Source organism: Erythranthe guttata, chromosome 8 (assembly GCF_056151865.1).
Source record: "Erythranthe guttata isolate IM_541 chromosome 8, IM_541, whole genome shotgun sequence".
Lineage (NCBI taxonomy): Eukaryota > Viridiplantae > Streptophyta > Magnoliopsida > Lamiales > Phrymaceae > Erythranthe > Erythranthe guttata.
The window spans coordinates 9,360,486-9,386,481 of record NC_142540.1 but is presented as its reverse complement, the minus strand read 5'-3'; the positions used below and the strand labels follow the sequence as shown (position 1 = coordinate 9,386,481).

The window sequence follows — 25,996 nt, the reverse complement described above, 5'->3', positions numbered from 1 at the left end:
GCGGCTTGCGGCTCGTCATAGGTGGCTTCTTTGAATAGCGAAGCCGCAAAATCGGCAATCGGCTTCCGGATGTTGAGCTCGATATCATTGGGCAATTTGGGGACTTTCTCTCTTTTGCACAATCCCGTGACGAGGCTAGGGAAGAAGATGCCCTTTGTATTGTAGCGCATGGAAAGCCAAATTTGATCGGACATAATTGACCCGATGTCGACCGGCTTCCCCGTGATAATGTAATAAGCAAGCGCACACCGTTCGTGGTTGATTCGACTAAACGATGTAGTCGGGATTATGTTGGCGCAAATAAACGTCAACCACGCCTTGCCTTCATAATTGATGCTTTTCCAACTAAGCTCATACGTTCCTTTGTCCGGGTATTCGATCCATTTTGGATGCCCATCACTCAACACTTCACCAATTTGCTCTTTGGTGACTTCGTTGCTCATCTCTCGCCAATTTTGACCCAACCATGGGAGCCCGTAATATCGATTTATATCATCCGTCTTCCAACTAACATGAATTTTTCGTACCACACTTGCGAATTCTCGTGGATGCTTGAGCACCAACGTGTTTGCATAAAACTCTCGTACGATCGATATGTTGTAAATTGGCTCCGGTTCACAAACCCTTTGCCATCCCCGTCTTATGATTTCTTGGTTAAGATTGGCCAAGTGTGACAACGTGATTGTCAAGGCCCGTTCCGTGATGACGGTCTTTTTGCCTTGTTTATCGAATAGAGCCGCGGCGCCTTCCACACTAAAAGCTTCTTTTTCGGGAAAAGGAATAGACGTTTTGGTGGCACCTTTCTTGCCTTTGCCTTTGCCCTTGGAAGATGAAGCTTCCTCCGTGCGACCTCGTTTGTTGGACGTCATATTTGGGAAAACTTTTGGAATGAACTCGGTGAGAATTGGATGAGAATCGACCTCCAATTTTGGTTTAGGCAATTTGTCGAACACCTTGTGGGCGTGCCTTGAAAGATGAAATTTCGAAGAAGTTGGTTCGATTCTCTAGCCTCCCTGTCAATACCAACACAAAATAAGAATTAGAGAGTGTGTGGGGAATTATGTGAGTGAAATTTGAAGAATTTTCGGAAGAAGAACTCAAAAATTCGAAAATTGTGTATAGGAGGTTGAGAGGATGAAAGAGAAGGGTTTAGGGAGAAATGGGGGGCAAAATCTGATTTTTAGAAGTTTATAATGCCCAACATGTGCCTCGGACGGCCGTCCCACTATTTAGCCTAATGCTCGGACGGCCGTCCGAGTCTTCTGCCCAACCACTGCTCACGGGACGGCCGTCCCAGTTTATGCCTAGTTCTTCGGACGGCCGTCCGAAGATAATCGGTCCTTGCTGTTTTTGGGACGGCCGTCCGAAAATTACCGGTCCTCACTGGTTTGGGGACGGCCGTCCCGGTTTTATGCCTTTTTTTGTGGGACGGCCGTCTCAACACTTGTTCAATTTTTTTTTTTTTTTTTTTTTTTTTTTTTTTTTTTTTTTTATCCGGACGCTCGACTCGACCCTCGATCACGTTTTCGACCCTGAAAAGTAAAATTCAAATAAGAAGTTAGAATGCATGCTTATGATACTAAAAACGAAACGAAAAATTAAAGAAAAATACGAAAAACAATAAAGCTCGGGTTGCCTCCCGAGAAGCGCTAAGTTTAAAGTCTTCAGCCGGACTTTGCTTCTTTATTTTCAAGCAAAAGTGACCGAAGTCACTTGGCAATCTTCACTCGCTTCCCAATATGGTTTGAGCCGGCTCCGTTTTACGTTGAACGTACGATTTGAATCGCACTCCTTTATTTTGACAACCTCGTGAGGAAGAATTTCTTGGACAATAAACGGCCGCGACCACTTTGATTTGCGCTTCCTTGGAAACAACCAAAGACGGGATTTGCACAATAACACCAATTGTCCTTTGTGCAATTCCTTTTTGATTTTCTCCTTACGACCACAATAGCTTGACTCATCCTTCCCTCGTGACTTGCTCGAGCCTTTAGTTGGCAACATCTTCCTTGCATTCTCATCGTCGTTAAAACCTCGACTCGCATGACTTTCTCTCGGAGGATTTAAAAGTGAGTCCATGAAATAAACTTGCTCCGTCCGATTCCCGTTTCCGCCATCATCTCCTGCACTCAAAGATGCTTTCCCATTGTCCAAGATCGAAACATCAAACTTTTCATTATTTGTGAAATCCATAAGCTCAATAGCAAAACAATCATTATTATCACATGGATTTTTATTAGCACTAAAAACATTGAATTTGATTGTTTGATCATGCACAGTCATTGTAAGATCACCACTAGCACAATCAATGAGAGTTTTCGACGTGGCTAAAAACGGCCTCCCTACGATAAGAGGTATCTCCCTATCCTCATCTATATCTAGTATAACAAAATCGACAGGGAAGATAAATTTGTTGACTTTCACTAGCACATTCTCTAAAATACCTTTTGGGTAAACTAAAGATCTATCGGCTAATTGAAGAGTTATAGCCGTCGGTTCAATTTCTCCTAACCCAAGATTTTTAAAAGTAGAGTATGGCATTAGATTAATGCTAGCACCTAAATCAATGAGCGATCTAAAATTTTTACCTCCTATAGTACAAGGAATAGTAAACTTACCTGGATCGCCGAGTTTTTGTGGAAGAGGCCGAGTAAGAATTGCACTAATTTGCTCCGTGAGTTGGATCATCTCGTTTCCTTGCAATTTCTTACTTTTCTTCACGAGGTCCTTGAGGAACTTTACCCACTTTGGCATCTTTTGAAGTGCTTCAATGAAAGGAATATTTATGCGAATTTCCTTCAACTTGTCCAAAAATCTTTGATATTCGACATCGAGCTTCTTCTTTACAAATTTTTGAGGATAAGGAATTGGGGGGACTTGTGAAGGCACCGTTGATGGTGGCTCTTCATGAGTTGATTCTTTTTCCTCATTCACTTTCGGCTTCTCAATTACCGTGTTTCTCTTCTCTTTTTGTGGGGCTTCCTCCAATTTCTTGCCATTCTTCAAGGTGACTGCTTGGCACGTCTCGACCTCGATTTTTTTTGTTAGCAATCTTTGTGGATATGGGATTGGCTCGAACCATTCGGCTACAGTGACTTGCGGCTTGACTTGAATTTCTTCCCTTTTTTCGATCTTGACGTCGATAGCTTGGCACGTCTCGAACTTTTGCTTTCGAGGATCTTCCGTATTCGATGGCAATGCTCCTTGCGGACGGTTCTCTTGATTCAAAGCTAATTGAGCGAGTTGATTCTCCAAATTTCGCAACGAGGCTTGGGTAGCGGTCATGAATTGGGCCAATATCTCATCCGTGTTTGATTTTTGGGCCGGTGGATTGTTGCTTTGATAGCTTTGTTGAGGAGGGGCTTGATTTTGAAATTGACCTTGAGGTCTCTGATATCCTTGGCCTTGTTGATTTCCTCCATATTGCCCTTGTGATCTCCACCCTTGATTTTGGAATTGGCGAGGCGCGTTGTTGACGTAGTTGAGCGACTCCACATCTTGTTGGCATTGGAGTGTGTAGTGATTTCCACCGCAAATTTCACAACATGGAGAATCAATTGCTTGGACTTGTTGTGGTGGACTTGCTTTGATGTGCTGTAGAAGGAGTTGATTTTGTTGAGCAATTTGGGTCACTTGAGCTTGAAGGGCCGTAATTGCATCTAACTCCAACACTCCGGGAACTTTCTTGGCTCCACTAACCGTCCTTTCGCTTGACTTGGCAAACCTATTTTGAGCAATTTGATCCAACATGATGAAAGCATCCGGTATCGATTGACTCATAAAATTACCTCCGGTTGAGGCATCTAAAACGGTTCGTGCATTCTCGTTGATCCCTTGGTAGAAGATGTGGATTTGCCGCCATTGTTCGACTCCATGTGTTGGACACTGCCTCAAAAGAGTTTTAAATCTCTCCCATGCCTCGTATAATTGCTCGCCTTGCTCTTGGACAAAATTATGAATTTCTCGTCGGATTCTCTCGTCCTTCTCGGGTGAGCTATAAACTTTCATGAAAAGGTTGAGAAGTTGAGGCCACGACGAGATAGAGTGGGGGGCTTGGGACATCAACCACTGGCGAGCTCTTCCTTGTAGGGAGTGCTTGAAGAGAATTAATTGAAGCGCCTCTTGGGAAACGCCGTTTTGACGGTGGGAATTACAGGTATCTAGAAAATTGACAATGTGAAGATGGGGATCTTCACCTGCCAACCCACTAAATAGCCCGTTATATTGGAGCATCGTCAAAAGGCCTTGCTTGATCTCAAAATTGTGCGCCTCAATGGGTGGATATTGGATGCTCGGGCGGAATCCGTCATGAGTCGGGATTATGTAGTCTTGAAGTGTCCGTGGCCTAGCTGCTGGCTGTAATGGGAGTTGAGGGGGTGGGTCTTGGATTTGGTTTCCGTTGGCATTGAGTAAATTACCCGCTGCCCTGCGTTCTTCGTCGTCCTCCATTATATTGTTTGCGCGTTGAAGTCTCCTAGCGGCTCGAAAAGTGCGTTCGATTTCGGGATCAAACGGTTCTCTAGCAAGATCGAGTCTCCTGCGCATACAACGTACCTAAAACAAAAATAAAATAAAACAAAAATTAAATGGGTGAATCGTGAAAATTGTTCAAATCTAGAGCTAGAATAAAATAAATAATTAAAATATTCCCCGGCAACGGCGCCAAAAACTTGTTGGGCGAAAACCTACACGCAAGTGCACGTATCGTACAAGTAATAAAGTGGATTTTTAAGTCCAAGTATCGATCCCACAGAGAATATTTAATTATCTAATCCTAGACGCTAAATTCTACCAATTGTTATCAAGCCCACCCTACACAGTCGAAAGATGATTAATAAACTAAATCAATTAAAAAGACAAAAACAGGAAAGCAATTAAAACGAAGATTTAATCAAAGTAAACAAGCCTAGGATTTTATTCTTCCCCCTATGTGATTATTATTCCCCCAATTCCTTCAATTATGCAAGTTATTAACCCGGATTATTAACCTGAGATGCTAAAATAATCATAACCCGCTTCCGCGTGTATTACGATTCTAATACTCTAGATTCAATTACTATATTCCTATGCAATTAATTCTAGAACACAGCATTAAGCACAAATCTCAATAATGGCTACCTAAGAGATTAACTATATTCCTATGTTAATACCACAAAGGCTCTTCTACCACAGTTCTAATTATTAACCCGATCTTCCGATTCATGCGATTAACAATAACATAAAAGCACATAAGGTGATCAAATTCATGCACTTAATAAAACAAGTAGAAGAAATAATCCGGAATTAAAACTTGCATAAAATCATAGAATTGGGTTCATAAATCCCACATAGGGTTCCAAATAAAATCCTAGAAACAAGTAATTTAGCTACTCATGATTAAAGCAAAAACGCAAATAAAATAAATCATAGACGATAAATCTTTGCTTGGAGTCTTCGAATTCTTCGTCTCCGTTATTGCTTTGTTGCTCTTGAAATTGCGTAAAAAGATCCCTAATTGTGTGCTTGGAATGGTCTTATATAGGGTGAAGAACTTGGGGAAGAAGGCAGTTTCCTTGTGCGATTAAAATCCCTTTACTGCGCAACTTCGGGTTATGGGACGGGGGTCCCATATTTAAGCCTAATTCTGGGACGGTTGTCCGAGCCTTGTTTCTTCAGAATTTTGATATTTTCACTTTTGACCCATATTTTCGCCAAAATTGCAGTTTTGACCCCATACTTTTCCAATTCTTCAATTTGTACCTAAAATACAATAAATCAACTTTTTAAGCACCAATTATCATTAAAACACACCAAAAGCCCAAATAAAAAGATACGATAAAGTGTAAAAATATACACTTAACAAAGACCAAGGTAGACAGTTCGCCTCACCACAACAGCCGAGGCCACTTAGACCAAAAAATGGACGAAACAGGTATAACGGCTGCGAAATGTGTCGCACCATTCGACAAACAGTCTAGTCTTGATGGACCCAGACAATCCATAATCACCCCAACCCTGCCTAACATGTAAAGTTCACGAAAATGCCTAAATTACGTAGAAACTGAAAGTACAAGCTGCCAATAATATAAAAGCGTGGAATGCATGGAACCTATGTGCAAACTCTCGTCGAAAGGATGTATATCCAAGCTGGTCCATCCGAATCATATCCTGAATAGGTCGGGGAAGCTCCGCTGTTGTGAAGGTACGAGCCAACTCGGTCTGACACCCCAAGTTAGCTAATGCATCAGCGACTGTATTGCCCTCCTGGTAGATATGTGTAATCCTGTACTCCAAAGTCGAAAGAGAGTTCCGGATCGCCGTGAGAGAAATCTGAAGAATCCAATGACCTCTGTCCGTGTGCGAAAGAAGTCGAACGACGACTTCTGCATCAAGCTCGATCCAAACTCCATTGAATTGCCTCTATATAAAAAATCTCAACCCCGAGGCAAGGGCAGCAAGCTCTGGTGCAATATTCTCATTGAATTAGCTTGTGCTAAGAATTATTACTTTACTTTTGGCATTGGTTTCGGTGTAAGCCTTCTTTCTCTTCTTACGAAATTAGCTTGTGCTAAGCTGTCTTATTTCCTTTTAGCATTAGCTTCGTGCTAAGCTTTATTTGAATCGTTTTGGCATTAGCTTTGAGCTAATCATTATTCCTCTCCTCATGGAATTAGCTTGTGCAAATCATTCTTATTTTCCTTTTGGCATTAGATTTGAGCTAAGCATTATTCCTCCTCTTATGGAATTAGCATGTGCTAAGCATTCTTACTTTCGTTTTGGCATTAGATTCGAGCTAAGCATTCTTACGTTCTGTTTGACATTAGCTTTGAGCTATTGAGCTAAGCATTGTTCCTCTCCTTATGGAATTAGCTTGTGCTAAGCATTTTTACTTTCGTTTTGGCATTAACTTCGAGCTAAGCATTATACTTAGACACGGCCACGGGCCGGTTTTGGGCCCGGAACCGGCCCGTTGACGGCCCAAACCGGCCGTTGACTGTGTGAACCGGCCCGAAACCGTGAACCGGCCTGTCCTACCCGGGACGGGCCCGGTTCTTAGATTTGGTGAACCGTGAACCGCCGGGCCGGCCCGGCGGTTCACCCGGATTAAAAAAAATATATATATATATATATTCAAAAAAATTCAAAAAAAAAAGCAAATAATGGCTAGTGAACCGGCCCGGGTGAACTGGCCCGGTGAACCGGCCGTTATTTACTTTTTTTTGAATTTTTTTGAATTCCCCCCCCCCCAATTTTCCTATAAATACCCTCACACCCCAATTTTGCTTTTTTTTGAATTTTTTTTGCCCCCAAACCCCCCCAATTTTTCCTATAAATACCCTCACACCCCAATTTTTCCTATAATTTACTTATTCATCAAATATTTCAAACTTGTGCTTCTAAATTGACTTTTCATTTATTTCATTTTTCTTTATCTATTTAAAAGTATTTCTTTTAATTTACTTATTCATTAAATATTTCAAAAAATAAAAAAAATTCAAAATTTCCGGGCCGACCCGGAACCGGCCCGGATAGGCCCGTGACCAGCCCGAACCGGTGGGCCGACCCGGCCCGGTGAACCGTGCACGCCACGGGCCGGTTCCGGTTCCGGAAAATGTGAACCGTGAACCGGTCCGAACCGGCCCGGAACCGGCCCGAACCGGCCCGTGGCCGTGTCTAATTATACTCTTTCTTATGGAATTAGCTTTTTTTCTTATTAATTATTTATATATTAGTTTTTTTACTTATTTTTTATTTTAATTTTAATTACAATTTTTATTTTATTTTCATAACGAATTAGATTATGCTAAAGCCTTCTTACTTTCCATCTGGCATTAGCTTCGAGCTAAGCATTCTTACTTTCCTTACGAGATTAGCTTTTGCTAAGCAGTCTTATTTCCTTTTTGCATTAGCTTTGATTGAGCTAAGCATTCTTAATTTCCTTTTGCAACTAGCTTCAAGCTAAGCATTATTTCTATTGTTTTGATATTAGCTTTGAGCTAAGCATTGTTCCTCTCCTTATGGAATTAGCTTGTGCAACGCATTCTTACTTTTCTTTTGTCATTAGCTACGAGCTAAGCATTATTTCTATTATTTTGATATTAGCTTTGAGCTAAGCATTGTTCCTCTCCTTATGGAATTAGCTTGTGCAACGCATTCTTACTTTCCTTTTGTCATTAGCTACGAGCTAAGCATTATTCCTCTTCTTATGGAATTAGCTTGTGCTAAGCATTCTTACTTTCGTATTGCCATTAGCTTCGAGCTAAACATTATACTTTTTTTTATGGAAGTTGCTTTTTTTTTTAATTATTTATTTATATAATTATTTATTCTATAATTTTTTTTTTAATTTTAATTTTTTTTCTTATGAAATTAGATTGTGCTAAGCATTCTTTCTTTCCGTTTGGCATTAGCTTCGAGCTAAGCATTCTTACTTTACTTTTGCCATTAGCTTCGAGCTAATTAAGCATTATTATTTTTCTATTGGCATTAGCTTTGAGCTAAGCATTGTTCCACTCCTTATGGAATTAGCTTGTGCAAAGCATTCTTACTTCCGTTTTGGAATTAGCTTCGAGTTAAGCGTTATATTTATTTTTTTTACTTATTTTTTGATTTTGGTTTTGATTTTGATTTCTATTTTTATTTAATTTTCTTATGGAATTAGATTGTGCTAAACATTCTTACTTTTCGTCTACCACTAGCTTCGAGCTAAGCATTCGTACTTTCCTCTTGCCATTAGGTTCGAGCTAAGCATTATTACTTTCTAGCTTTGAGCTAAGCATTGTTCCTCTTCTTACGGAATTCACTTCTGCAAAGCATTCTTACTTTCCTTTTGGCTTTAGTTTCGAGCTAAGCATTATTACTTTTCTTTTCGCATTAGCTTTGAGCTAAGCATTGTTCATCTTCTTATGGAATTAGCTTGTGCTAAGCTTCTTACTTTCCTTTTGGCATTAGTTTCGACCTCAGCATTGTTCCCCTCCTCCTTAAGAAATTAGCTTGTGCTAGGGAGTCTTATTTGCTTTAGCATTAGCTTTTATTGAGGTAAGTCGTCTTACTTTCCTTTTGGCATTAGCTTCGAGCTAAGCTTTATTTCAATCGTTTTGGCATTACCTTTGAGCTAATCATTATTCTCTTCTTATGGATTAGCTTGTGCAAAGCATTCTTACTTCCTTTTGGCATTAGCTTCGAACTAAACATTATTCTTGTTCTTATTGAATTAGCATGTGCTAAGCATTCTTACTTTCGTTTTGGCATTAGTTTCGAGCTAAGCATTATACCTTTTCCGATGGAATTAGCTTTTTTTATTATTAATTTATATCTTTATTTATTTTATAATTTTTTTTTGTTTTTTTTTTTATTTTTTTTGTATTTTACTTTTAATTTTAATTTTAATTTTAGTTTTACTTTTTTTTTTTTTTATTTGATTTTCATTTTTTTTATTTTCTTATGAAATTAGATTGTGCTAAGCATTCTTACTTTTCGTTAGACATTAGCTTCGAGCTAACCATTTATATTTTCCTTATACCATTAGCTTCGAGCTAAGTTTTATTACTTTTCCTTTGCCATTGGCTTCGAGCTAAGCATTATTACTTTAATATTGGCATTAGCTTTGAGCTAAGCATTGTTCATCTCCTTATGGAATTAGCTTTTTTTATTATTTGTTTATATATTTAATTATTTTATAGATTTATTTTTTTAGTTATTTATTGATTTTTATTTTAGGGTTAATTTTTTCGATTTGTTTTTTTTTTTTTTTTTTTTTTTTGTGTTCTAATGGAATTAAATTGTGCTAAACATTCTTACTTTTCGTTTGGCATTAGCTTCGAGCTAAGCATTCTTACTTTCCTTTTGCCATTAGCTTCGAGCTAAGCAATATTAGTTTCTATTGGCATTAGCTTTTAGCTAAGCATTGTTCCTCTCCTAATAGAATTTGCTTGTGCTAAGCATTCTTACATTTCTTTTGGCATTAGCTTCGAGCTAAGCATTTGTCCTCTTCTTACGGAATTCACTTTTGCCAAGCATTCTTACTTTGCTTTCGAGCTAAGTATTATTACTTTCCTTTTGGCATTAGCTTTGAGCAAAGCATTGTTCATTTTAATATGTAATTAGCTTGTCCTAAGCATTCTTACTTTCGTATTGGCATTATATTCGAGCTAAGCATTATTCTTCTTCTTAGGGAATTAGCTTGTGGTAAGAGTTCGTACTTTTCTTTTGGCATTAGCTTCGAGCTAAGTATTCTTATTTTCCTTTTGGCATTAGCTTCGAGCTAAGCATTATTCCTCTCCTTATGTAATTTCCTTGTGCTATGCATTCTTATTTTCCTGGTGGCATTAGCTACGTGCTAAGCATTATTCCCCTCCTTTTGGAATTTGCTTGTGCTAAGCATTCTTACTTTCTTTTTGGCATTATTCCATTATTTTTATTTTTTTCTTTATTTTATTTATTTTATTTTATTTTTTTATTATTTTTTCTTGTGGAATGAGATTGTGCTATGCATGCTTACTGTCCGTTTGGCATTAGCTTCGAGCTAAGCATTCTTAATTTTCTTTTGGCATTAGCTTCGAGCTAAGCATTATTACTTCTGTAATTGTATTAGCTTTGAGCTATGCTTTGTTTCTCTCTTTAGAGCATCTCCAATGGAGAGGGGGGTTACCCCTCCTCTCCCCCTCCCCTCCCCCTCTCCCTCTACCTACGTCTTTTCCAAGCATTCGGTCTTTTATTACCTTTTTTCCTATTCTCACTCTCAACTCTTTAATAATAATAAAATAATAATAACAACCACAATAATAACAATAACAATAATAATAATAATATTACTAATATTAATATTAATAACTCAAATTAATAATAATTATTATTAATAATAATTTATAACAAAAATAATGATAATAATAAATAATAATAATAATAATAATAATAATAATAATAATAATAATAATAATAATAATAATAATAATAATAATAATAATAATAATAATAATAATTATAATAATAATAATAATAATAATAATTTAATTATAATAATACAATATTCAAATAAAAGTAAAGAAATAATCTTCAACTAATTCAATAATTGAAAAAAAAACCAAGAATAATAACCACTAATACAACATTTGAAAAAAAACTAGGATAATAACGATTACTACAAACAAAAAATAATAATTAATTGAACAAGGAATTGTTTTTGGTTTTTTCTTGTTTTTTGTTTTTTTTTTTTGGCCAAAAAATGTTATTCGATTTATATTTATGAAATAACGAATGTGCCTCTTCAAAAACCTTTTGGGCTGACACAAGGAAAGGAATACCCATATAAATCGAACAAGGGAGATCAATCAAACGGATCAAAACCGTCGTCGTCTAAATGAGCCGAAGAACTTTCAAATAAGTCTTTTGCGATTTGTTTCCTTTGTATCTCTTTTCTTTCCGACTTCCAATATGCTTTTGTACCTGGAGCGCAATAACTTGTATCCATTGCCATAACTCTATGTTCTTCTTGCATTTGTTGAATTGCAAAGTTTTGATCATGCCTAAGCTTTCGTCCGGCCTCTAGTATTTGTACTTGATTATTATAATTAGATTACGCATTATAACTAGGCGACGCATTTTCTTTGCCTTTACGGGCTTTTTTCGATCCGATAGGTCTCTAAATGCGTTGGTCAGTATGGGAATCCACTGGTTGTAGCTCATCCCGTAACACATACGGTGGTGGGGAATAACTTGGTGGGGAATTCATTGGTTGAGATGAAGGAAATGCGGACTGCAAATGAAATGACTCCGTTTCAATTTCATCCACCATATATTCTTGCGCATTTAACATCACCCAATTCATACAAACTTCCCAACAACATTGCAAGTTGAAAGTTTTTTTTAGTATTTCTTCGATAGATAGTCAATGCCAGAGTATACTACAAATACAAATTAAAAATTAATATACTTCATGCAAATATATAAATAATAAAAAATACAATTATCATAACATTTACCTCATCGACTAGGTTTTTTCCGCTACCGCAAACTTTTGATGCTTGTTTAGTTGCCGAATACCAGTGGTTCAAATACTTAGAAATTTGTTTTCTCCACAGACTAAGTATGGCATCTTTTGCTCTAATATTATACGTAATTCCCTCCTCATCAAGTATTAGTTTCATGGTAGACATAACTTTCTTTCGTAGACCTCCTTCAGTTTGGTTAGTCCCGTGAATTGTATCATCCGAGACTGCAATGTAGGCTTTCATAAGAGCTACATCTTCATCTTCTGACCAACCTTTAGTGGCAGCCATATCAAAAAATAGATGTCTTTCTCAAATAAGTGTATATGTGAAGATGTGAAGTATTGTCTAACATATCCCTTCTCGTTATATAGAGAAATCATTGTGTATAAAGAAGTGTAGAAGACAATGTAAAATTTTGAAAGGGCAAAGTAAAAATTGAAAGGACACAACTAAAATATGATAGGTCAGGGTAATTTCGAAAAGGCAAAAGTAAAATTTGAAAGGGCACAAGTAAAATATGTAAGGTCAGGGTAAATCCGAAAAGGCAAAAGTAAAATCTACAAAAGAAAAAAGTAAAATTTCAATTCAAAAGTTTGTATAGTCACTATGAAGTTCGTATGGTCGTTATCAATAGGGCTGGGACTTTGGGATCGGGATTCGGGATCCCGTCCCGTCCCGATTAGAATTTTACTATTTGGGATTAAAACTTCGGGAATTCGGGATCGGGATTAGGAACAAATACGGGATCGGGATTCGGGAATTGGTTCAATCCCAATCGGGATATTTTAATCCCGAATTAGGAAAAAAGAAAAAAAAAACTAATAAACACACACACACACACACACACATATATATATATATATATATATATATATATATATATATATATATATATATATATATATATATATATATATATATATATATATATATATATATATATTTGTCAAGGAGATGAGAAATAACAATATAATATATCGTTTCAACTTATTTTTAAATTTTTCAAATTTCATTTGTTCCAAGTTTTGTGGTAAAAATAAATAGTGCAATAATAATAGTATGTATATAATATATTCAAGTTGGTTTAATGTATAAAATAATACTAATGGAAAAAAAAACAATATTTCTTAGTTTTTAGGCAAAATATGGGATTCCCGATCCCAATCCCGAATTCCCGAAATATTTAGGGATACCGATATTACCGGGATTTAATATTATGGGACGGGATTGGGATTTAAAATTTCTATCCCGAATCCCGAAATCCCGATCCCGAAAATCCCGAATTCCCGAAATCCCGTCCCGAACTCACCCCTAGTTATCAACACCATCTCTCAATTAAGTCCTGTAGATGTTGTCTGCAATATGGGAGACAAAACATGTGGTGAGAGAAAATACCTTTGAACAAAAAAATAAGGAAAAAGAAACATGATAATTAATATGATGTGTCACATAGCGATTTGTTCTCCATATTTTATTTATGGTTTGTCTTCCCTATTTAAATGTGTTTCAATCAATAAAATATTTCATCATCAATATATCCATTTAATCAATTTACGAGCAAAATATTTCAATAATGAATTATGGTTCGAGTTCTAATCAATTCGATTGGGTTGCGTATAATGAGCAAATACTTGATGAAGACAACGAAGCAGATACACTTGCTCGTCTACACTATGAAGCAGCCGTTAATCAAGAGGTTGTATACGGTGGCTCTATTTCTGGACGCAAATATAAACCTCGCGACCGAAAGGTAAACACCAACAACCCATGAATGATTACTTTTTTGACAACCCTGTTTTCGATGCAGATGATTTCAGACGCCGGTTCCGAAAGAAGCATCATTTACTATTACGTTTGGTTGAGGATTGCGAGAGCTCGAATTCATATTTTCAAAGAAAACTTGATAGTTCCACAAATTAGGATTCTCATCACTCCAAAAGGTTACAGTTGCTATGCGAATGTTGGCTTACGCATACTCCGCTGATTCAATTGACGAAACTTTCCATATGGCAAAGACGACCGCAACTGAGACCTTGCGCGAATTTCGCCAAACAATTTTGCGGTTGTATAAAGATGAGTACCTTTGTTCTCCAGCAAACGCAGATATGACAAGGCTACTTGACAAAGCGGAACAACGCGGGTTCCCTGGAATGATCGGTTCAATAGACTATATGCATTGGACATGGAAAAATTGTCCACCTGCATGGGAGGGAAGCTCGGGGAGAAAACATAAACCCACAATTAGTCTCGAAGCAGTGGCTTCATCTGACACTTGGATATGGCATGCATTCTTTGGCGTACCTGGTTCACAAAGCAATATCACTGTCTTGGGTCGTTCACCCTTGTTTGACAACCTTGTTCAGGGAATTTCCCCAAGAGTTCACTATCAGGTAAATGAAAAATATCACTACATGGCATACTATCTTGCTGATGGCATATACCCAAAATTGGGTAAGTTAATTCAATCCATTAAGCAGCCGAGAATACATCAAGAACAATTGTTCTAAAAATGCAAGAAACATACCGCAAGGATAATGAACGAACTCTTGGAATTCTTCAAGCCCGATTTGCTATAGTGAAGCAGCCTGGAAGAGGGTGGGATCCGAAGGACCTAAGAAATATTATGATGACATGTATCGTACTCCATAATATTATTGTGGAAGACGAACGAGATGAATACTCTAATGCTGAGTCAGATGAAGATGACAACAACCCAGCCACATCTCGCAGAGCTCGTGCCAACAGTTATGATATAAATGAGGAATAAGATCTAAACCCAAGAACAAGTGGCATATCCATAAGTGATTATATGAGACGTCGTCACACAATGCGATGGGTTGAAGTAAATAGTAACCTTCACCGTGAGTTAATAGCTCATGTGTGGGCAAGACACAATGGAAATATGTAATGATTTAACTTGAATTTTTATTTACAAATTAAGTGTTTGGTTTTATTAAAATTATGTTGTTATTTCAAATTTATAATAAAAATTAACATAATCGTATTTGTTGTTTTTTCTAATTTTTTAAATTATAAAAGAAATTATATTAAAAAATAAAATAAAACCAAATAAAGAAACAAAGTAAAATAATAATAATAAAATTACGAATAAAGATATAATTTAAAAGGAAATAATAAAATAAAAGAAATGAAAAAAAAAATAAAAGTCTTTATGTTGATTTTATTGAATTTATGTGATATTAAATTATGTAATTAAATAAATGAAATAAAATAAAATAATGATATAATACAAAAATAAATACAAAAGAAAAAGGAAATAAATAATAAATAAATTTGACATGTGAAAGAGAGAAAAGAAAAAGGGAAAAAAAAGAGAAAAAAAAAAGAGAAGAAGCGTATAACAAAGAAAAAAAAAGGAAATGTGGCAAGTAAATCACACGCCCCCTTCCAGCACGTTAGTTAGAAGGGGGCATCTCAAGCATTCATACTTTCCTTTTCGCATTAGCTTCGAGCTAAGCATTCTTACTTTCCTTTTGGCATTAGCTTTGACCTAAGCATTGTTTGTGTTCTTATGGAATTTGCTTTTGCTAAGTATTCTTACTTTCCTTTTGGCATTAGCTTTGATTGAGCTAATAAATCTTAATTTTCTTTTGGCATTAGCATCGAGCTAAGTATTATTTCTATCCTTCCGGCATTATCTTTGAACTAACCATTGTTCCTCTCCTTACGGAATGAGCTCGTGAAAAGCATTCTTACTTTTCTTTTGGCATTAGCTTCGAGTTAAGCATTATTCATCTTCTTGTGGAATTAACTTTTTTTCATTGTTTGCTTATATATTTATTTATCTTATATATTTTTTTTTTAATTTTTTATTTGATTTATTTTCTTTTGTTTTTATTTGTTTTTTTTTATTATTATTATTATTATTATTATTATTATTATTATTATTTTATTTTATTTTACTTTTATTTTTTGTTATGGAATTAGCTTATGCTAAGCATTCTTATTTCCTTGTAGCATTAGCTTCGACCTAAGCTTTGTTCCTCTCCTTATGGAATTAGCTTGTGCTAAGCATTTTTACTTTCCTTTTGGCATTAGCTTCGAGCTAAACATTATTCCTCTTCTTATGGAATGAATTTTTATTTATTTATTTATTTATTTATATATTTATTTATTTTATATATTTTTTATTTTTAATCTTTTATTTTTTTTATTATTTTTTTTTTCTTATGGAATTAGCATGTGCTAAGCATTCTTGCTTTTGGCATTAGAATCAAGATAAGCATTATTCCTCTTCTTATGGAATTAGTTTGTACAAAGTATTCTTACTTTCCTGATGACATTAGCTTCGAGCTAAGCATTCTTGATTTCTTTTTGGCATTAGCTTCGTGCTAAGCATTATTCCTCTCCTTATGGAATTTGCTTGTGCTAAGCATTCTTACTCTCCTTTAGGCATTAAGCTTCTAGCTATGCATTATTCCTCTCCTTATGGAATTAGCTTGTGGAAAGCAATCTTACTTTCCTTTTGGCATTAGCTTCGAGCAAAGCATTGTTCCGCTCCTTACGGAATTAGCTTTTGCCAAGCATTCTTACTTTTCTTTTGGCATTTGTTTCGAGCTAACCATTATTATTTTCCTATTGGCATTAGCTTTCAGCTAAGCAATGTTCATGTTCCAATGGAATTAGCTTGTCAACCATTCTTACTTTCCTTTTGGCATTAGCTTCGAGCTAAGCACTCTTCCTCTCCATATGGAATTTGCTTTTGCTAAGCATTTTTACTTTCCTTTTGGCATTAGCTTTGATTGAGCTAAGCATTCTTAATTTTCTTTTGGCATTAAGCTTCGAGCTAAGCATTGTTTCTATCCTTCCGGCATTAGCTTTGAGTAAAGCATTGCTCATCTCCTTATGGAATTAGCTTGTGCTAAGCATTCTTACTTTTCTTTTGGCATTAGCTTCGAGCTAAGCATTATTCCTCTTCTTATGGAACTAGTTTTTTTTTTAATTATTTATTTATATATTCATTTATCTTATATATTTTTAATTTAAGTTTTTTGTTTATTTATTTTTTATTTTACTTTTATTTTAATTTATTTTTTACATTTATTTTTATTTTTATTTTTATGTTTATTTTTATTTTTATTTGTTTTTTATTTATTATTTTTTCTTGTGGAATTAGCTTATGCTAACTAAGCATTCTTATTTCCGTTTAGCAGTAGCTTCGAGCTAAGCATTGTTCCTCTTCTTATGGAATTAGCTTGTGCTAAGCTTCTTACTTTCTTTTTGGCATCAACTTCGAGCTAAGCATTCTTCCTCTTCTGATGGAATTAACTTTTTTATATTATTTATTTTATATATTTATTTATTTTATATATTTTTATTTTTTAATCTGTTTTATTTGTTTTATTTTGATTTTATTTTTAGTTTTTTTTTTCTTATGCAATTAGCTTGTAATATTCTTCCTTTTGGCATTCTTACTTTCCTTTTGGCATTATTTCTATCCTCTTGGGATTAGCGTTGAGCTAAACAATATTCGTCTCCTTATGGAATGAGCTTGGGTTAAACAATCTTACCTTTCTTTTGGCATTAGATTCGAGCTAAGCATTCTTCCTATAGTTATGGAATAATAAGTTTGTGCTAAGCATTCTTACATTCCTTTTAGAATTAGCTTTTATTGACCTAAGCATTCTTAATTTTCTTTTGGCATTCGCTTTGAGCTAAGCATTATTTCTATTTTTGGCATTAGCTTTGCGACAAGCAATATTCCTCTCCTTATGTAATTCGCTTGTGCTAAGCAATGTTATTTTCTTTTGGCATTAGTTTCGAGCTAAGCATTTTTACTTTTCTTTTGGCATTAGGTTCGTGCTAAGCATTATTTCTATCCTTTCGGCATTTGAGCTAAGCATTACTTCTCCTTATGGAATTAGCTTGCGCTAAGAATTTTTACTTTATTTTTGGCATTAGCTTCGAGCTAAGAATTATTCCTTTCCTTATGGAATTTTCTTGTCCTAAGCGTTCTTACTTTTCTTTTGGCATTTGCTTCGTGCTAAGCATTATTTTTCTTCTTACAGAATTAGCTTGTGTTAACCATTCTTGCTTTCCTTTTGTCATTACCTTCGAGCTAAGAATTCTTTCATTTGGGCATAGCTTCGAGCTAAGAATTAATACTCTTCTTATGGAATTTGCTTGTGCTAAGCATGGTTACTTTTGTTTTTTTCATTTTCTTCGAGCTAAGCATTATTCTTCTACTTATGGAATTAACTTGTGCTAAGAATTCTTACTTTCCTTTTGGCATTAGCTTTCTGCTAAGTATTCTTACTTTCATTTGGCATTAGCTTCGAGCTAAGCATTATTCCTCTCGTTATGGAATTTCCTTGAGCTGTGCATTTTAAATATCCTTTTGGCATAAGCTTTGACCTAAGCATAATTCCTCTCTTTATGAAATTTGCTTGTGTTAAGCATTCTTACTTTCCTTTTCGCATTAGATTTGTGCTAAGTATTCTTACTTTCTTTTTGGCATTAGATTCGAGCTAAGCATTATTCCTCTCCAAGAATTATTCCTTTTCTTATGGAATTAGCTTGTGCTAGCATTCTTACTTTTCGTTTGACATTTGCTTTTAGATAAGCATTCTTACTTTCTTTTTGGTATTAGCTTCGAGCTAAGCATTATTTATCTCCTTATGGAATTTGCTTGTGCTAAGAATTCTTACTTCCCTTTTTGCATTAGCTTCAAGCTAAGCATTATTCCGCTCCTTATGGAATTTCCTTGTACTAAGCATTCTTACTTTCCTTTTGGCATTAACTTTGAACTAAGCATTTTTACTTTCCGTATGGCATTAGCTTCGAGCTAAGCATTATTCCAATCCTTATGGAATTGGCTTGTGCTCTGCATTTTTACTTTCCTTTCGGCATTAGCTTCGAGCTAATCATTATTCCTCTCCTTATGGAATTTGCTTGTGCTGAACATTGTTACTTTCCCTTTTACATTAGTTTTTTGCTAAGCATTCCTATTTCCTTTTTGGCATTAGCTTAAAGCTAAGTATTGTTCCGCTCCTTATGGAGTTAGCTTGTGCTAAGCATTCTTACCTTCCTTTTGGCATCAGCTTCGAGCCATGCATTCATCGTCTCATTTTGGAATTACCCCGTGCAAACAATTCTTATTTTCTTTTGACATTAGCTTTGTTTGAGCTAAGCATTCTTAATTCCCTCTTGGAATGAGCTTCTAGCTAAGCATTATTTCTATCATTTCGGCATTAGCTTTGACCTAATCATTATTCCTCTCCTTATGGAATTCCCTTGTTCTAAGCATTTTTACTTTCCTTTTATAACTTTTTTTTTTAATTTTATAATTTTTTTTAATTTTAATTTTAATTTTAATTTTGATTTTCATTTTTATTTTATTTTCTTATGGAATTAGATTGTGCTAAGCATTCTTATTTTCCGTTTGGCATTAGCTTCAAGGTAACCATTCATACTTTCCTTGTACAATTAGCTTCGAGCTAAGCATTATTACTTTCCTTTTGCCATTAGCTTCGAGTTAAACATTATTACTTTCGTTTTGGCATTAGCTTCAAGCTAAGCATTATTATTTTTCTAGTGGCGTTAGCTTTGAGCTAAGCATTGTTCCTCTCCTTATGGAATTACCTTGTGCTAAGCATTCATACTTTCGTTTTGGCATTAGCTTTGAGCTAAGCATTATACCTTTTCTTATGGAATTAGCTTTTTTTTATTATTTATTTATATATTTATTTATTTTATGCATTTATTAATTTATTTTTTTTTCTTATGGAATTAGATTATGCTAAGCCATTCTTATTTTTTTTATTTTTATTTTTATTTTTATTTTTATTTTATTTTCTTATGGAATTAGATTGTGCTGAGCATTCTTACTTTCTGTTTGGCATTAGCTTCGAGCTAAGCATTCTATCTTTCCTTTTGCCATTTGCTTCGAGCTAAGCATTTTTACTTTCCTAAATGCATTAGCTTTGAGCTAAGCATTGTTCCTCTCCTCATGGAATTATCTTGTGCAAAGCATTTTTACTTTCCTTTTGGCATTAGCTTCGAGCTAAGCATTCATCCTCTTGTTTCGGTATTAGCTTTGGCCCAAGCATTATTACTTTCTTTTTGGCATTAGTGTCAAGCTAAGCATTATAACTTTCCTTTTGGCATTAGCTTTGAGCAAAGCATTGTTCATCTTCTTATGGAATTACCTTGTTCTAAGCATTTTCACTTTCCTTTTGGCATTAGCTTCGAGCTAAGCATTCTTCCTCTCCTAACGAAATTAGCTTGTGCTAAGCAGTCTTATTTCATTTTGGCATTAGCTTTGATTGAGCTAAGCATTCTTAATTTCCTTTTGGCATTAGCTTCGAGCTATGCATTATTTTGGCATTAGCTTTTAGCTAAACATTATTCTTCTCCTTATGAAATTCGCTTGTGCTAAGCATGCTTAATTTTGTTTTGGCATTAGCTTTGAGCTAAGCATTATTTTTCTTTTTGGCATTAGCTTCGAGCTAAGCATTGTTATTCCTCAAGCATTATTCCTCTTTTTTATGGAATTAGCTTGTGCTAAGCATTCTTACTTTCCTTTTGGCATTAGCTTCGAGCTAAGCATTATCCCTCTTATTATGGAATTAGCTTGTGAAAAGCAGTGTTACTTTCCTTTTGGCAATAGCTTCGAGTTAAGCATTATTCTTCTTCGTATGGAATTAACTTGTTCATCTCCTTATGGAATGCTTAGCTTGTGCTAAGCATTCTTACTTTCGTTTTGGCATGAGCTTCGACCTAAGCATTAAACCTTTTCCAATGGAATTAGCTTTTTTTTTATTATTTATTTATATATTTATTTATTTATTTTAACTTTTTTTAATTTTAATTTTATTTTTAATTTTAATTTTAATTTTAATTTTGATTTTGATAGTTATTATTATTTTTATTTTATTTTCTTATGCAATTAGATTGTGCTAAGCATTCTTACTTTCGGTTTGGCATTAGCTTCGAACTAACTATTCTAACTTTCCTTTTGCCATTAGTTTCGAGCTACGTATTACTACTTTCCTATTGGCATTAGCTTTGAGCTAAGCATTGTTCCTCTCCTTACGGAATTCGCTTATGCCAAGCATTCTTACTTTTCTTTTGGCTTTAATTTCGAGCTAAGCATTATTACTTTCCATGGAATTAGCTTATGCAAAGTATTCTTACTCTCCATTTGGCATTAGCTTCGAGTTAAGCATTAGTCCTCTCCTTATGGAATTAGCTTTTGCAAAACATTCTTACTTTCCTTTTTGGCATTAGCTTCGAGCTAAGCATTATTCCTCTCCTTATGGAATTATCTTGTGCTAAGACTTCTTACTTTCCTTTTAGCATTAGCTTCGGGCTAAGCATTATCCCTCTCCTTATGGAATTTTTTTGTGGTAAGCATTTGTACTTTCGTTTCGGCTTTAGCTTCGAGCTAAGCATTCTTACATTCCTTTTGGTAATAGCTTCGAGCTAAGCATCGTTCCTCTTCTAATGGAATTAGCTTGTGCTAAGTATTCATACTTTCGTTTTGGCATTATCTTCGAGCTAACCATTATACCTTTTCTTATGGTATTAGCTTTTTTTTTTTTAATATATTTATTTATTTTATGCATTTATTATTTTTTTTTTATTTCTTTTTTCGTTTTTTCTATTTTGATTTTGATTTTTTGATTTTTTCATTTTGATTTTGTCTTTAATTTTGATTTTGATTTTATTTTATTTTCTTATGGTATAATATTGTGCTAAGCATTCTTACTTTCTGTTTGGCATTAAGCATTCTTACTTTCCTTTTGCCATTAGCTTCGAGATAAGCATTATAACATTCGTATTGGCATTAGCTTTGAGCTAAGCATTGTTTCTCTCCTTATGGAATTATCTTGTGCTAAGTATACTTACATTCATTTTTGCATTAGCTTCGAGATAAGCATTCTCCCTCTTGTTACGGAACTAGATTTTGCCGAATTAGATTTTGCCATTCATTCTTACTTTCCTTTTGGCATAAGTTTCGAGCTATACATAATTAATTTCCTTTTGGCATTAGCTTGTGCTAAGCATTCTCACTTTCCTTTTGGCATTAGCTTCGAGCTAAGCATTCTTCCTCTCCTTACGAAATTAGCTTATTTCCTTTTGGCATTAGCTTTGATTGAGCTAAGCATTTTTAATTTCCTTTCAGCATTAGCTTCGAGCTAAGCATTATTTCTATCGTTTTGTCATTAGCTTTGGGCTAAGCATTATTCTTCTCCTTAGTAAATTAGCTTGTGCTAAGCATTTTCAATTTCCTTTTGGCATTAGCTTCGAGCTTATCATTATTCCTCTCCTTATGGAATTTTCTTTTCCTAAGAATTAGCTTGGAGCTCACCATTGTTCCCCTGCAAACATTATTCATCTTCTTGTGGAGTTAGCTTGTGCTATGCATTATTACTTTCCGTTTGACATTAGCTTTTAGATAAGCATTCTTACTTTCCTTTTGCTATTAGGTTCGAGCTAAGCATTATTCCTCTCCTTGTGGAATTTGCTTGTGTTAAGAATTCTTACTTTCCTTTTGGCATTAGCTTCGGGCTAAGCATTATTCCTCTTCTTATGGACTTAGCTTGTTCTAAACATTCTTACTTTCCTTTTGGCATTAGCTTCGAGCTAAGTATTCTTACATTGAATTTGGCATTAGCTTCGAGCTAAGCATTATCCCTCTCCTTATGGAATTTTCTTGTGCTAAGCATTTGTACGTTTCTTTTGGCATTAGATTCGAGCTAAGCATTCTTCCTTTCCTTTTGGCATCAGTTTCGAGCTAAGCGTTGTTCCTCTCCTAATGGAATAAGCTTGTGCTAAGCATTCTTAGTTTCGTTTTGGCATGAGCTTCGAGCTAAGCTTTGTACCATTTATAATGAAATTAGCTTTTTTGTTTTTGAATTTATATTTTTATATATTTTATACATTTATATATATATGACCGTAGCCGCGAGCTTCTTTAGTGTGTTTGCACATTCAGCTTGAATATGACCGTAGCCGCGAAATTCTCTACATCGAATCCCCTTCCTCACTTCTTGCTTATTTGTATGACTTATGGGTTTTCTTTCAAAACTTGTAGGATGTCCATTCATATTCACGAGTTTTCCGAAGTTTTTAGCTATTAGAGACATGGATTTTGTTAGCTTGACTTCGAGTGTTGTCATGGGAACTGGAGGCACTGATGAAGTTGTCACAACGACTGTTTGTAGAGCAATTTTTCTTTCTTTATCCATTTTGCTGATGTTCAACTTGTTCTCAAATGTCTGCAAATTTCCGATCAGATCTTCAAGTCGCAATGAGTCCACATCACTTGCTTCCTCAATATCTGTGACCTTGTATGCGAATTGGTCTGGCATTGATCTCAATACTTTACAAACAAGCTTGACTTCAGGATAGGTTTCACCAAGTCCATAAGCTTCATTCGATATATCACATAGTTTCGAATTAAAATCGCTTACGGTTGCATTCTCTTCCACTCGAAGATCCTCAAAGCGAGTAGCGAGCATCTAAAGTTTTGATAATCGAACAGAGGTTGTCCCCTCAAAAGTTGTTTGTAATTTTTCCCATGCTTCTTTGGCACACTCACATGCTGAGATGATTTTTAATTGATTGATATCAATTCCATTGAATATGGCATTCAATGCTTTGGAATTCATTTTGCAGCAATCTACTCAGTTTTGCTCCAGTCTTTTTCATGTTTCTCAGTTTGAATTTCTTTTTCATCTGTGGCAACAGATCGTTTCCAGCCAGTCAGAACTGTGCGCCATGCATCTTCATCCATTGACTTGATGAACATCTTCATCTTGGTCTTCCAATAAGAGTAATTGGTTCTAGTAAGCAGTGGTGGGCGAGTCGTGGAACCGCCTTCCATATGAGCATTCATAGTTCCTATGGAAGATAAATGGCAAATAAATCAAATTCCCAGAATCACACACTATGTATATCTAGTGAGAGACTCTTGATGCCAATTGTGGTTTTATATGCCTATAGAAATCTATTAACCTAAGTTGTAACAATTACGTGTTGAAACAATATTCAATTAAAACTATAATTCTTGTGATCACGTAGTTATAAACTACTGAAAGTAAGTAAATGAACACAAGAATTTAATGTGGTTCAGACACAAATACAACAAAAGTGGTTTCTCATAGCATATAAGCATAGCGTTTTTACTACTAATGCTATAACTGTTTTTTTTCTCTATATTAATTTATTAGTGTTATAAACAAACGCTATAATAGATTATAATTCCAACACGCTGATATTTTTATTGTTGCGCTTGTTTAGACAAACACTCCGCCTTTTTCAAAGTATAAAAACGAATTAAAAAAAAAAACACATTCTGCCAGAACAAATTTGGGGGAAAAAAAGAACCCTAACCCATCATTCAACGAAGACGGAGAGCACTGGTCCGAAAATGCGACAGAGAATAATTGATGAGGGTTTATTATACAAAGACACAAATTCATGTGTTTAATTAAACCATGATTAGATGCAAACTGCAAGGTATCCTCCAATCCCAATCTTATCTCCACCCATCTTTGTTTCTATAATTTTCGCATATGGGCTCTGTATATGTGGTTTATGTCTTTTTTTTTTCTTTTTTCTTTTAACAATAGTTGTATGTCTATTCATGGTTTTAGAATTGATTTACAACCATTTGTTCATATAAGAAAAACATTGATATATGATCTTTTATCCCTCTAATTTGAATGTTTTGGATTTACTTGTAGCTAAATAATTTTGTACGATTACTCTTTTTTTTCTTTCTAGTTTTAGTTTGAGAGCAAATAAAAAGTTTAAATTGACCTAGTAATCTCATGTATTTATATCTATGTTCTTGAAACTGAAATTGTGTTGTTTCAAATGAGAGATTGCATTATTTAACCTAAATTTTAATCGATGTAGAGATACCTATTGTTTTGCTCCTAAGTATTGTTTGTTTCTTGGTTGTTGAATTATATGGATATTTATTATACCATATTTGAAGAAATGATTTCATATCGTAAGAATATCAGTGCATTCATGATACAGAGAGTACATCGCTTTTGCTCTAAGGAGTTAAGGCACGTGCACTACACGAAGTGTGACGATTCATAATTCATACATTTGAATTTGTACGAATACAATCAAGGCCAAATCAAGAATCATGTCAAGTTTGGCTACTTTCTGAAAAGTGTAGAATGCTTTAACCTTTGCATGTTATGTGTACCAATTAAGTGGGATTGTTTTGGTAAAAAACTGTTTTCGAGATCAACAATCTAAGGACCATGATGGACGGTTATATACAAAGGCTCACTGGGTTTGACATCAAAAGTTCTCTAAAATTAAGGAATTTAATTTCTTCAATTAAGTGTGATGCTAAGAGAATCTCATTTACAATAGTGTATCTTTTTTAGTTGTGATGGTGTTTTAGATGTTTAGATTTGGTCGTTTACAGAAGTGGATCCCCTTTTGCTGTCGTGGTATTTAGATGTAATAGAGAAAGACGACTTCTGAATTTTCGAAGGTAATGCTATGTTGGATTATGATGCATTTGGGAATGAATTTTTTGTATGGATAATCTTGTCGCTCGTACATTGTTCTTATGCGATGTAACTGACTTTTTTTATGTAATTTTACTTGAGACTTGTGACTAAATAATTAAACTTGAGTAGAATATCTTACTTTTAAATACTATTCCTCTTTTGAGTATTATTGAATCAAACTGTTTAATATTTTTATATGCTATGTTAATGCAGGCTGCAGTCTTACATGTAGAGAATGGTGAAATTGTTTTTCTTCTGCAAAGTGAAATTATCAATCAGTTGCACAAAGTATGTGATCTCAGTGGACTTTGATAACATATTGCAAAAATGAGGTGAGTCTATTTCCCACTCACGTTCTTTTGTTGGTAACGTATTGGTGCTATATTATTCTCAATTACCTTCCGACAAACATTAGACATTGAGCAATTCTATTGATAGTCGGTTTGCTCTTTTATATTAGAAAGATACCCTTTACAAAAAATACTCTTGATGACAAAAAATGTTAATTGGTTCAGATTT

General features: G+C 34.9%; 1 protein-coding gene across 1 annotated transcript; it reads left to right on the top strand.

Annotated features, from left to right (window-relative positions):
* Window positions 1–13,542: 13,542 nt before the first annotated feature.
* LOC105956955 (uncharacterized) lies at window positions 13,543–14,736 on the top strand. The gene is made up of 4 exons (XM_088821226.1): window positions 13,543–13,719; window positions 13,777–13,792; window positions 13,890–14,420; window positions 14,531–14,736. Exons 1-4 carry the CDS (start codon window positions 13,543–13,545, stop codon window positions 14,734–14,736), a joined length of 930 nt encoding a protein of 309 aa, XP_088677352.1.
* The last annotated feature ends 11,260 nt before the right edge of the window (window positions 14,737–25,996 follow it).

Coding starts and splice junctions, on each gene's coding strand:
- LOC105956955 (XM_088821226.1), top strand. CDS start 13,543: ATGAATTATGGTTCGAGTTCTAATCAATTCGATTGGGTTGCGTATAAT. Junction 14,421..14,530: donor TGGCATATACCCAAAATTGG/GTAAGTTAATTC, acceptor GAATTCTTCAAG/CCCGATTTGCTATAGTGAAG.